Source organism: Etheostoma cragini, chromosome 20 (genome assembly GCF_013103735.1).
Source record: "Etheostoma cragini isolate CJK2018 chromosome 20, CSU_Ecrag_1.0, whole genome shotgun sequence".
Classification (NCBI taxonomy): Eukaryota; Metazoa; Chordata; class Actinopteri; order Perciformes; family Percidae; genus Etheostoma; species Etheostoma cragini.
This window is the reverse complement of record NC_048426.1, coordinates 23,140,076-23,154,483: the sequence shown is the minus strand read 5'-3', so window position 1 is coordinate 23,154,483 and position 14,408 is coordinate 23,140,076. Positions and strand designations below refer to the sequence as shown.

Genomic DNA, 14,408 nt, shown 5'->3' with positions numbered 1-14,408 from the left:
CCCCCCCCCCCCCCCCCCCCCCCCCCCCCCCCCCCCGTCTGTCCTTAATTGCATGAGTGTTGCCTGGTGTGCGGGAGTCAGGGTTCTCCTCTAATCACCTCTGCTTCAAAAACCCGGTCAACCTACCACTCTTTGTCAGATTATAGTCAAGACGACCACGTAGGTCTCGCTGCAGACTCTAACTGTTTGTACTAGTTTTCATGATATTTGCTTGTCCTGATTATTCTTTGTCTGCCACAGTTCTGTGAACCTGACTCCTGCTGCTACTTCACTCCTGCTCTCCACACCTGATCTCTGGATTACTGGACACGGACCTCAGAAACACGGTACCACACATGCTCTGCACCCCGGATTCCCATCGGATTTGGACTTGGCTTTTCCCTGCTGCACCCCCTACTTGGACATTAGAACAAACATGTTAAACTGTCATTTCTGTTGTCTGCTTTTGGGTTCAATCTAGTTCCACACGTAACACCTGCGAGACTGCCTTTTGAAGTAAGGAGCAGTAACACACAAGATCCCAAAGCAGGCATCCAAATTCACTCTATTGTTTGTGTGTGTGTGTGTGTGTGTGTGTGTTTGTTCTGCACCCTGGCACATCTGACATATGCCGTGCGTGTGGTATGACCCTGTGACAGGTGTAACACACAGCAGAAGGTTTCCTGACTTTACACCTTGATGAAAGTTGTTCACAGATCTGGATTAGGACGTAATTATGCTCCCAGCTGGAGTGCTAATTGAGGCGAGAATGGGAGTCTGCTGGGGGATAGAGAGAGTGTGCTCTGAGCTTAACATCCCATTTAGCTCTATAATAATCAGTATGCAAATTCACTCTGAACTCACAGACCGCCATGCACACTTCACCTTGACGGGGACAATGATATCACATCCAACAGCTACTAACACATCTCAAAGCTCTGAGGCTCTAAGCTCTAAGTTAGAGCCCGACCGATCTATCGGTATTTATAATTTTAAATATGCATTTATCAGAATCATTTATAATGACAAATAATGATTCTGATAAATTATTATTTAAAAAAACGTAAACTGACTGTCAACTATGTTATGAGCATTGGCGTAGTTTGTCCACCAGAGGGCGCTCTACAACGTCTGTTTGCAACACCGATTTCTTTTTCTTTCTTTTTTTGTTAATGTGTTTTTGGTCAAAGAACTTTAGGTTACATATCTTAAGTTTGGATTTTTATACATTTGATTTATCAGAACATTAATATATTTATCTCCTCTGTTCTGTTGTGACAATACAACAAATTAATTTATTATTTTAGTGAGAACTCATAAATAACTAAAAATAACTTAACAACACTGTTAATACAAATAACTGTGGAAATCTGTTTTGTAACGCGTTTCTGGATTTAAAAAAAAAATCCATACATATACATATATACATATACATATACATATATCGGCAGATCGGATTTTTAAATAACCAAATATTTGTATCGTATCAGCCTTAAAAGTCCTTTATCGGTCGGTTTCTAATCTAAATCATTTCTAAACTCATGATCACTGGTTAAATACATGAACCTGTCATGAATGAAAGATACATCAGTGAACTATAGAAAGTTAATATTTTCCAGTTTTACACCATTTTCTAATACAATCCTTTCTAATATACATTACAGTATACACACACATACTTTTACTAAGCTTAAAGTACTTACTACCTTTTACTTAACCAGAAAAAGTCTCATTGACAATAGAAATCTCTCCTTCAAGAATGTCCTGGCCAAGACGGGCAACAGTACAAAATACACAAGAACTCTAAAAACATGAAAATTAATCAGCAAATCCCTCAAAGTCAACCCCAATCTACACACATCTGGCAAAACATTTACAGCCAGATTTGGCTGCCTCAAAGTCAATCAACATCCTCTTACACCTTTTTCCCCAGTTTAGTTCTAACCTTTGTTAGTTCCTGAGATGTTGGCACTTTGAAAAAACAAGCTTTTCCTTTTTTTCATCTATGAATTGCGAGTTCAAATCCCTGTTATTCTGTGCTTTAATCTAAGTTGTATCTTTTGGGTTGGGCCTCAGGTGTTGCAGTATGTGGCTGTGTAGCTCTGTGGCTCCCGCGATAAATAACTAATCCGGCTTCTATAGAAGCTACTGGCTGTTCATGAAAAGGAAGAAGAGTATAGCGGACGGATGTCAAGGTTCATCAAGTAAAAAAATCTCCACAAGTCTTCAAACAGGTTCACATTCATTATTTCAAAATAATTCTGAGGCCTCCCTCACACACTGACTCTGGTGTGAACCTGTTGTTAAATTGGGAACGACTAATGTGTTATGTTTTGTGACATTATGGATGTTTTTGTTACGGTACGATCTGTTGGCTTACCCATAGATGCAGGAGATGTCAATGACCACATCGATCATGTCACAACACAGCTCATATGTCTGCATGTCCACTGGACTGCTGTCGGTGGCGATGTAGATCTTACTGACCACGTCGAACAGGAAGGCCTTCTCAACGCCTGAGTTCTAAGAACAGAGGCAGAGACGAAGAAGAGCATCACTTAGAGTCAATCATTCATGTTACCACAACTGAGCTCTAGTGGCCATTTAAGGGATTATCCGCTGATATTTTGTCTACAACGAATCATATTACGCCCTATTATAATAGAAAAGTGACTAGAAATAGTAGATTGTAGTGTTACAAGGCACAGCATAGCAAAGCAGGATGTAACAGGGCATCGCAGGTGACCATAGTCCTCAGATTGGACAGATAGTCTAGCTAGTTGTCTGGATTTACCCTGCAGAGATCTGAGGACCAGGTAACCAGAGTCCTCAGATTGGACAGATAGTCTAGCTAGTTGTCTGGATTTACCCTGCAGAGACCTGAGGACCAGGTAACCATAGTCCTCAGATTGGACAGATAGTCTAGCTAGTTGTCTGGATTTACCCTGCAGAGATCTGAGGAGTAGTTAACCAGAGTCTTCATAGATCAATCAAAGTTTAAAATGCCAACACATAGAAAGTGGAAGGTGACGGATATCCGTCTAGAACGAGGGACATCCGGCTTAATTTCCAGTGGCAATAGAGCAATCCCAGAAATGTTACGTCGTGGATGTAGACTGCTAATTTAAAGACGTCTCTTCCGCCATTTAAGTCTATGGAAACGTCTTTTTGGGCCCAAGGGTCTCACATGACCGGCTGGAAGGGGTAATTTCACTATGTTCAATTGGCATCAAAGCCTGGCATCCTTCTTGGGATCCTGGTTAAAACAGCCATGAGGGTCCTGACCAAGCGTCCATGTCTGACCAGTTGGGAGTGAGAATGTGTGTTTTGATGCTGTTACCCCGTGCCTGGACTGGGCAATGTGGTTGAAATCATTATTCATCACAATTCTCAGTAACACAAATCCTATTGTGTAGCTGTCATGCTGTATGTCCAAAATTGTTGCTTTTCAGGAAAAAAAAGGCTTATTTGAAAACATTTAATTGAGCTATTTTTCTCAAAGAGAGACAAAGTCAACTTGTCACAGCTTAAAAATGTGTAAAACCCACAGAGAGATGCAAAAAAATTAAATGATAAAAATATGGAGATACAAGTTTTTTTTCTGACAACGACGATATGTAAAAAATATTACACCAAAATGATTTTACATTCTACATCCAAACAAAAAAAAAACATTTATTTTGTTAGTTTTTAACAAGCTACAGCATGCTCCAAAACATAGAAATCCTCCCATCATGCTATAATTGGTAAAATGGGATAAAAGATACTTATACTCTAATCAGTGTTCATGTCAGCTGAACACAGATGATTACCGCTTTAAGCACATAGACTTGGAATTAAATTATTTAACTAGCTATGCAAATATTGTTTTTGTTTGCTTGTGTCGAGAAAGCAGGCTGCCGCACTTTAAATTATTGAAGTTGGTTTTATATATCATTTGAAAAGAGAAGAGAGGAGGTTGTTTATCCAGTGAGACAAACAGATGGACGTTTTTTGGACAGTTATAGTGAAAACAGAATGATGTGTACGAATCAATACCTTCATGAAAACAAGCATTAATCTCCACATTCCCAGAAACCAGCGTACAGTCCATTTCATCGAAATGTTCCAGTACAGCTGTCATGTGGTTAAAAAAAAAAAACTTTTCAGCCAAACAACATATCAAGAGTAAATAGTCTTTGTAGAGTTGCCATTTTGCACCAACACAGTTAACCTTAACCCTTGAGGGAGAAGCACTTTCTCAAAGAAAAACACATTTCTACAAAAAAAAAAAAATAATCTTTGGTAAACTTAAAAGTAACATTAAATCACTGCAGAGAAAGCTTTGTTTATTAATCACCTTATCTTAATTACGGCTTTTTCAATTAAATTCCCCTTAAGGGGAAACTGAACCATCATCTGTTGTCTTAAAGGCTCAATATTCAATTAGTAGGAGAACATCTCTTATTTCCTAGTCTGCGAAAACAACATGAAAAGTTCATGTGAAGTTTAAAATTTTAAATGTGAGAGCTAAAACAATGTGCACTGCCCTCACTCACTAGCCTGGAAATCCAAAAGATTAAAGGTCTGGCATCGAGTACTGAAAGTCGCCCGTGTCTCAAGGGGCGGCACCAAGCGTGCATTTGAAAATCTCACTGCACGCAATTGGATAACGCTACAACCAATCACAACAACACACTGGGTGACGTATCCAGGGCCCCATGCGCTCAGCTACCAGCGGAGCTACCTGGTGGATTAAACTGTCGTCATCCGTTGGGCTCGCCTATGGCACCGCCTACATCTGATACACTAATGTGATTGGTGCAGCTTGCCTCTGGACCGTCTACATCAGATACACTGATGTGATTGGTGCAGCTCGGCTACGATGGCATAGTTAATGAGCAACATTACTCGATGCCGGAGTAACTTGCTGAGAAAATTCAAATTGTGCTCAAGCGAGAACTCTGGTTGCCAGGGTACTCCGTCACAGTGAGATAGAAAGAGGTGACTGAACAGGAGTGAATCAGGGAATAAACAGCCTTTCCAAAGCTGAAGATTTAATTAACACATCAACTCGGACCAATCACAATGGAAATGAGCCATTAGGCTTTACTTTGGTTTTCTCCTTAATTGGTGTTTCTACTAGGCAGAGTTACACTGGATTTAAATCCAAGTTATTCACATAGACGTCGATTTCGGAGTCATTTTGTACCCACTACTTGTTTCGAAAACCTCAAGCTCTATTTAGTTAACAAACTAAAATGTTCATAACACGCAATTCTTGAGCAACAGATGCTAACAAATCCACAAAAATCTCTATCCCCGCAAGGCAGAAACAGACACAGCCGATCTGCTGCTGCGTTGGCTTCACACTTCTTTCCTTTCCCAGCTCCTCTCTCTGAGTCTGATGTCACGTCACATTGTCAACATGGTATATGGAAACATGAAGCCAAACATAGTGGGTCATATGTCTACTGTTTTTTGAAAACTTGAAGGCTTTCTTCTTAATAAATGTGTCCAACATCATCACACTTTTGAATAAATTGTTATTACATACATTTTATGATAAATACATTTGTAAGCTACAGGGCAGCGCCTTTCAAAATATGACCTGTGCGAAAGATAAAAAAATAAAAAAAATGAATGAGTCATTGTACCCAAGCACTTCTGAAAATGCCCTTACGAATGAGTCTCTGTCGCCAGCACATTTCAAATCAAACACCCATTGTTATTCAACCCATTAACTAATGTCATTTAATCAATCAAGCACTAATGGGTGAACCATAGCTTTCCATAAAAGACTAAATGTGACCCAAAGCATTTAGCATTTACAGTTTGAATGTCTAATGAACACAAAAGACATCCTTGGATTGAAAATTAGAGCGATTATGCAATAACCCTGTAAAACTAGATGGAAACATCTGGCACAAAGACTTGAACTTACATACTCATTTTATTGTTAAAATCCGATGAAAGGGGGGGCAAAATGGTGGGACTTATTGAAATTCTGCATTCACTGTGGTGATAAAACAGGTGTGTGCTTGGTCGTATCTCATTTTCTACAGAATTAAACCAGCAGAAGTGACTTTGTTCAGCTTTGTGAAGACCGAGACCCGCTCAATGATGCTCGCAGGTTTGACTTTGGCGAGTCGGGCGGCTTCCTTCTGTCGGCCGAAAAAAAGCTCTGAACCTGCAAATTGCCGCTTGTGATTGTATTTATTAGGGCTCGAGCATCGTCAGCGGCGAAGGCCCTTAACTGAAGGCATTATCATTTCTTTCTTTCTGCAAATGAATTGCCTTTTTATATCCCCTGCAGTAGAGAAGGCCCCAGAATCCATTGCAATAAATGTTGCAATGGATTTAATAATCTGTTTGGCACTACCCAGGTTCGGTGGAAGCTGTGCCATTGCCTGATCAATTGTCCTCTGGCTGCCATCAGGAAGCGGACGCTTTTCTTTCAACTCTGAGTGGTTTCAAAAAATGTGGTTTTGCAGATTTGTTGGATTTCCAAAGTGTGTGATCTGAGTTCCACACACCTTACACACGGTGTGGGTCTGGTCCAGCTTCCCCTCGACCTCATAGAACCCAAAATGCTGCCGTACAGCAGCTTTTAAAGTGGTCGGTGCAGGTTGTATAAGTTTGTTGCTCGCCACTGCAGCCATTTAGTCGCCAATTAAGCAACTCTCACGTGTTTGGTGCGTATATGGCAGAGCAGAAAGGAGATTTTTAGGTGGCACTCTGCAGCAGGCGAACAGAATATTACAGCAGATGAACTAATTTAACTTTTAACATTCCGATTATTAACTCAACTGCAACGAGTATCGCATTGTTCTAGAGAGAATGGCGATGCATCTAAGGATCGATGAGTTGTCCCACCCCTAGTTTAAAGCACAATGAATTTCCATTCCTGGAGCCTTTTTCTTTGAACCAAGAGCGGCACTGGACTTAGAAATAAATAAATAAAAATGCTTCATTTGGATGCCACTACTGAGCGGGGAACTGTGAGTAGAAGCTAAAACAACACATTACCCATTAAGCTCATGTATGTGGCAGATCACAATCAAACTGAACTGAAAGGCACTGACATTTGCACAAGACAGAGCAGAACAAGCATAAATACATACATATTACACGGACACTGGAATAACATTTCACCTAAAATATGTATGGCCATTTTTTAAATGAATGGCATCAGCAGAGGTTTGCAAATGTTTTATTCAGTATGGCACACATAATAAGAATATGGCTCAACGGGCTCTTCGGCAACCCATCCCTGAATAGGAATCAGTGAGTAAAACACAACTAGAGTACTGTGGGAATTTTGGTGGTGTGCAGTGTCGGGAAGGTTACTTTAGAAATGTTACAGATTTTCAAATTACCCTATCTTAAATGTAATGTAATTGTAACTTTTTCAATTACTTTAGCAAAGAAATGTAACCTAGTACATGTAGTTACTTTTCTAAATTTCTAATGACAGCGTCAGAGGCAATTTAACTGTCAGACGGGGCTGCAAAATCAAACATGAGAACCATTATGGAAAGTAGAAAAGCATCAAACTACTAATCGGCTGTGGCTGGAAATGGTAAAAGTAGACATTGTGCAAATGAAACCAAAATTTGTATTATTCAACATATAGCTTTGCTTTTTATAGACAATATGAACATGTAACCCCTAGTGTAAGTAAATTACAGTACATGTAAGTAGTTACTCCCAAACGCTGGTGATGTGGTGGCCATCTCAGAGGAGGAATCTAGTTTATATGCTTCAGTTTTCAAATTCCTGAACGGTCTGTTGTAGGGTAAAATTCAGTAACATGATTTGAAAATCAGTGGTGACAGTTGATGCAGTGCAACCTGTACGTTAGGTGTCACTACCACCTAGTGACTGGATTGTAAAGAACACACACACACACCCACACCCACACCCACACCCACACCCACACCCACTTGTTGCCTAATCCACCTTGATTATTAAAATGCTGGGGAAACACAGAAACACACTGGGGAAAGTTCTCCATAGAGAGTCCAAGTCTTCAGGTTCATTTGGTACATTAACACTGCTTGGTTCACATCCAAAGCCAGGGCCCGGGTGTGTTCTCCTAATGTTGTGCGGTGTGGTGTCAGGCTGGTTGTGTGTCACAGCAGCAGGGTTACTCACAGATATGAAGATGTTGAGCAGGTTTTCCAGCGTTGGGAGCTGTGGAATAAGCTTCTGGACCACTTTACTGAAAGCCTCGAATATTGAGTGATCGTATATGCTGGTTAAATAGAAGCTGTAGAAATCAGAGAGGAACCTTTGAATCAGAATATACTGTATTTCAACAACAGCATACTGTATATTTTGATCATTATAAGCTTTGTACAGAGGTGGATGGAACCCCCCCCCAAAAAAAAATCGCCAATCAAAATATTAGCATTTCAAGGTAATCCCAAACATTTCTAAATAACATTACAGACCCAACATTAAAGTTCCTGTGGAAATTATTCAGCTACTATAGTCTGTGATAGAAATCTTTTTTAGGGCTGGCTATCTTTTGAAAATGTCAGATACTAATGCAGATATCATATCTTCAGTACCAAAACAATTGAGTGTAACCTTACTTTGAGGAATATAGACATATTTTTCTACAAAACTCTCTAATCACGAGCAACTGAACAAGAAGTGTGTCTCAAGACAGTTTTAAAATGGCAAAGTTAAGATTTAAATCAGTACTTGACAGCTTTGGATACTCTACGGGTTTATTATTCATCCCCAAAAAAGTTCAGAGGTTCTATAGAAGGCCTTAATCTTGTTTTCCGTCAATGTCTTAATGTTTCAAGCGCACAGATTCTCAAGGTGGTATTAAATAACAGGTAGTAATAGGAGTCTTTGCATTATGGTGACACTGCAGAAATATAAAGTTCAATTTAACTTCAAATAATTTACCCAAAGAAAATTAAATTGGAAATTACTACTTTTAGAGTGATCCCCAGGTACAGTGTAAAACAAGGTCCACTAAATATAAATCAATATGAAACATGTCTGAGCCTATGTGGGTTTCAAGGTCTAAAATGCATCAAATGTGTGTGAACAAACACATTTGTTTCTTCTTTGTATGTGCCTTCTTATTTTTACTTTTTATATTGTTTACTTGAATGTTATGTCTTTGACCTAATTGTTAAAATATGTCTTGTCTACACCGTGGGAGAGAGAGAAACGTAATTACGATCTCTTTGTATGTCTTGACATGTGAAGAAATTGACAATAAAGCAGACTTTGACTTGACTTTGACTGTTTCAATATCTGTTCAATCCATACAAATTGTGACACTGGAAGCTGCAGGTGAAGCCCACCTCAGGTGTATTCTTTCCAGGCCTGCATCTGCCAGGTCATCGTTGGCTCGTTTGTGGATGTCCCTCTGCTTCTCGATCTTATGGTCATTCGACAGGCCGTCCACTTTGTGAATGAACACCTCGAAGTTGATTTCCGGGTTGACTTTGTACGCCCGGGTGACTGTGAGGTGCAGCCTGCTCAGAGCCTCCACATAGTCATCCTATCAAGACGAAGACAAAAGATTCACACAAATTACCTTTTAATACCGTCAACCGTGTAGATTTGGGGATTGAACGACTAAAGTCAGCGCTCAGCTTCAATCGGCAATGTTATAAACAACTGGTGTAGTCATGGACTCAGACCTGAAGCCACATTGCGACAGTAACAAAGTCAACTATGAGAATACACTAGTTATTTTTCAAATTACACAGATTTTCCTAAATACTCGATGCAAATGACAGCTCCAAAAACTCACAAGTCCAATGGATGAAAGAATGGAGCGGACATCAAAGAAGGGGGTCCTTTGTTTACATGTGACTTGTCCTGTTAAGTGTGTTTGATTGAAATAGCTTTTTAATTTCAGTAAATATGCTGACCTCCTAATGTTGCAAATTCAGCAAATGACCATTTTCAGTTCTTTACAACCTATACATTGTTTTGAAACTTTGTTGTGCATAATAATTTGGAACAGTGTATTTTCAGTTTTTTTTTTGTTTTGTTTTTTTAATAAATACTGTTTTCATTGGGTGGTTTCTTCAATGTAATTTTACTTATTGCCTAAAGGCTGACATTTGCATCTTCTATTTAAGAAAATCATTGTAAAATATCATTTCCATAATAATTTGGAATATGGTATATATTAACGGTTAAAGGACTTAGGGCTCAGTAGGATTTAGACAAACTTGTCCATGCTTTTACCTGAGACTTGACAACTTTAAAAGGGTCTTTACAGGTCTCCCTAAAAAAAAAAAAAAAATCAGACAGCTGCAGCTGATTCAGACCACGGCTGCTCGAGTCCTCACTAAGGCTACATTACATTGCTACAGGGTTTTTTAAGCGGAGTTTTGAGCCAAAAGCCACCTCAACGCACAGTAGGGGGAATGAGAGGGGGAAACACCAGAGCATGGGGAATGTAAGGTGTTTACGTAGCAAAAAGTATATGTTTTTAAACCAAAACGTAGTGATGTAAATGTAGCCTAAGACCAAAAGCAGTTGATCACATCACTGTGTTCACACAGGCTTCCTGTCCCACAAGAGACTTGATTTCAAAACACTTCTTTTGGTATGTAAAGCACCGAATGGTTTCTTTCTGATCTGTTGCTATGTTGTGAACCAGGACCTGTCAGGTGGTCTGGGACCTCTCTGTCAGGTGGTCTGGGACCTCTCTGTCAGGTGGTCTGGGACCTCTCTGTCAGGTGGTCTGGGACCTCTCTGTCAGGTGGTCTGGGACCTCTCTGCTTCCTGTCCACACAGTGAAGATTAAACAGGGGGAAGCTACTCAGTCCTTTAAAATCATGGCTGAAGTCTTTTCTGTTTGACGTTGCCTTTCTTTGAATACTTGTCATTTCTTAACACTGCATTGGAACTTTTTGGGGTATTTCATATCAGTCTTATTCTATTTTAGCAGTTTTTTTTAAATATTTGTAACTGTTTTAACTTAACTTCTCTTTTATATTTTATGTAAATCCCTTTGAATTGTTCCTGAAATGTGATGTACAAATTAAGCTGCCTTGGGTTTTTGTATCTCAGATTCATTGTATCCGTGTCAGCACATAAGGAAAAGGAAATATTCCTTATGTGCTGCTTAAGTATGTTTATAAAAGTATTTTAATAAAGCATTATCGAGGTGGATTTGGGGGCTGACCTGTGAGTCGATGACAAAGATTAGCGCTCCGGTGCCTTTGAAGATCATCTCGTAGTCAAAGGTGGGGTCGAAGAAGTCGATCTGGCCTGGGAAGTCCCAGATCTGGAAGCTGACGAAGGAGCTGCTGGAGACGTCTTCTCGGCAGATCTTATTGGTGCTCTCCAAGAACAGGGTCTCGTTGGGCGACATTTTATGGAAAACCACCTTCTGGATGGAGGACTTCCCGCTCCTCCTCAGGCCCATCAGCAGTATCCGGGGTCGGACCTCTCCGGCCAGAGAGTCGCTGAAGCCCAACACTGCACAACAGCAAGGGAAATTAAAGGAATGGATGTTGATCATAATCACAGACTGGAAAATGTCAACTTTTACTCAATACTATTTTTTTTTTTAAATTCAATTTCTTTCAAATGCTATAACATTGAATAAGACGCCCCAAAGTTACCCCACAGAGCATTGTGTGGAATCAATCATGTTATTTGGGGTAATTACAAATGGGTAGTTTAAAAGAACATTGATATAAAAAACGGGGGCGAGGACAACATGAGGGCTAAAGGGCACCCATGACACACCGTTTCAGACACCACAGCCCAAATATAATGGGACAATACCAATAAAAAACACTTAAAACTGACCACAATAAAGTCTAAAGAACAATGAATGAATTAACTACCCACAAGTGCAGCTTGTATTAGGAAGGAACTGTTTAATCTTACAAAGTGGAAACAAATGGTCCACAAAAAAAAGTGTCACAATGTCCCTGAACAATGCAAAATGAACTACGTAATATAGCATGGTGCAGTGTATAGGCATCTGTTAGGGAACACTGCCACCTAGTGGATCAGATGCTGCTCACCCATCCAGTCAGTCACACACATCCAACAAGACCAGGCCGCAGCCAGAGGCCTCTTACACACATTTATAATGTTGGAACACATACTATGATGTTATAATGTAACGAAAACTCAACGAAACCAAGTAAAAAAAAAATTAAAAAATTAAATAAATGAATTAACCCTTGTGTTGTCTTCCCGTAAATTGAAAATCAACACTTTTTTTAATGCTTTTTATTGATGTTTTTGTTCCTTTTTTCAACACTTTTGTCACTTTCTATCAATGTTTGTCACTTTTTTTTAATGTTTTCACTACGTAACACTAACTTATTAATTAGTTTTACAATTATTATTGGAATTTATGGTCAATAAATCTCATTTATAGGAAAGTATACATGATTTGAGAGAGTTAGAAAAGCATTAAAAGTATTAAGGCAAATGTCACAGTTGTGTTGTTCCTTTTACTGTTTATTTATTTAACCCTCCCGTTGTCTTTGGGTCCAATTTGACCCATTTTCAAAAAACATTTATAGCAAAAAAATGGTTTTCTTTCAACCAAATTGACAGAAATTAACATGGATGGCTCCATGTAACCCTCTTCACTAGTAAAATGAAGGATCTGTGCACTTCTTTCATTGTATTCGGGGTGTTTTATTCAATTAATAAAGCATATTTCTGCTTTTTAAACGAAAAAATTAGGTTTATTTACGCTGAATTCCAAGATAAGTGTAAAACTTGTTGTATCAGTTGGTAGTAGTATGAAAGAAGCCTCAAAAATATTGAAAATGTGTCAATTTTCTTAAGCCGGGAGGACAACACAAGGTCCATTTTGGTCAGACTCTAGTCCACCCACAAGACCACGTCCCTCCATATCCACCGACCTGTTGTCACAGCTGTTTTATGAGGCCATGCACACACTAATTCAGGCTGTTACCAAACCTAGTCTAGTGTGTCTAAAGTCAGATCTAGTCCCACAGCATGAGCCCCTAATGTGGTGTAACTAAAGCAGCTTGGGGTTTACATTTTATATTAAATATTACAATGGCTCTCGAAGCATATCCTTCAGATATATAGCCTTGAACGTGTGTTCAACTGATTCTTATTTTAATGTACGAGTGTTTAGTGTCGACAATGCAAATATTAAACTGTAAAAAGAATGTCTGCTAAATACTTGTGTCAGCTGTCACTATCACACATCTAAAATTGCACATCTAACATTGGTTAAATATTTAACCCATGTGTTGTCCTCGGGTCAAATTTGACCCGTTTTCAGGTTGTTTTTTTAAAATCACAAATAATGGGCCTTTAAAAAATAGGCACTGAAAATGTCAGCATTAGAAATATCAAAATAACTTTGAAAAAACATTTTTAAAAAAAGCACCCACGACATTGAAGAAGTGACAAAAAAAATGGCCAAAAAAAGCGATAATAGTAAAACAAACCTTTTCAATGGAATTTCATTGCTAGGCAACAGCCCGTTGTTAACTTCCTGCCAGTTGATGTCATTCACAAAAAAACCAAGCCCCAAGCTGAAAATGCAATATTTAAAATTGTATTTACAACTGTGAAATCATGTCCATGTAAACTCAAACCTACTTAAAAAAGTAGAACGGTTAGTACACTAATTTAATGCAAAATATATGTCAACAACAAATGACGTCCATTGAAAAATTAATGTGAGCAAAACTTAACTAACTCAACCCCAAAACTAACTTTTGTCAGATCAAATTAATTATAACGTTAATTAGTTGGTCCAAAGTGGACTTTAGCACATTTTTCTTTAAGCTCGTTGAATGTTCTGTATTTATTATTATTATTATTATTATTATTATTATTATTATTATTATTATTATTATTATCTACTCTAGCTTTTCCAACCTTCAGCCACATATATGGTTAACAACTAATGGTCCAAAGTAATGTGAAATTATTTATTTATGTTTTATAAGTTTTTTTTTTCATGAGGAGGACCCTTAAACCCCAAAAAGGATATAACACTGCTTGAGTTCCCAACTGACGCAGATGTAAACACTATTCTACAGAGTTAGGAACATGGAACCCTGGAAGCATGGTTAGCATGCTAATGCTAACCGTAGGACGGGCTAGCTAACGTTAGCAGTAACGTGACACCCCAGCAGCGAGGACAGAGCCGGAGTATGTGACCTTCCGAGGCTGCAGAACTAGCCGCCTACCTCCGTCCTCACAGCCCAGCTCCGCGTCTGAAAACGCCTCCAGGTCGTCGTCTTCGTCGTCGTAGTACCCCAGGGCTGCGTCCTGCTCCTCCTGCACGCTCGGCGCGGCTGCAACCACCTCCCGCGACATGCTTGCACTTCTCCTCCCTTTGCCTTGCTTTTGGTTTGGTTTCAAGCCGCGTGCGGTATCCAACTTTCCCACATTGTCACCTGATCCGTGAGAGCCATGCTGGTGAACTTTCACCCCTTCTG

The 14,408-nt window shown here is 39.3% G+C and overlaps 1 protein-coding gene across 1 annotated transcript in view; it reads right to left on the bottom strand.

The window, feature by feature from the left end:
• The window catches only part of rragd (ras-related GTP binding D), a 26,702-nt gene extending 12,300 nt beyond the window's left edge, over window positions 1-14,402 (bottom strand). The window contains exons 1-5 of the mRNA XM_034857696.1: window positions 14,157-14,402; window positions 11,135-11,430; window positions 9,291-9,490; window positions 8,116-8,230; window positions 2,360-2,502 (exon numbers count right to left, since the gene is read on the bottom strand). Of these exons, the coding sequence (XP_034713587.1) occupies window positions 2,360-2,502; window positions 8,116-8,230; window positions 9,291-9,490; window positions 11,135-11,430; window positions 14,157-14,286 (884 nt within the window). The 5' untranslated portion in view covers window positions 14,287-14,402. The remainder of the gene's footprint in view (window positions 1-2,359; window positions 2,503-8,115; window positions 8,231-9,290; window positions 9,491-11,134; window positions 11,431-14,156) is intronic.
• Between the last annotated feature and the right edge of the window lie 6 nt (window positions 14,403-14,408).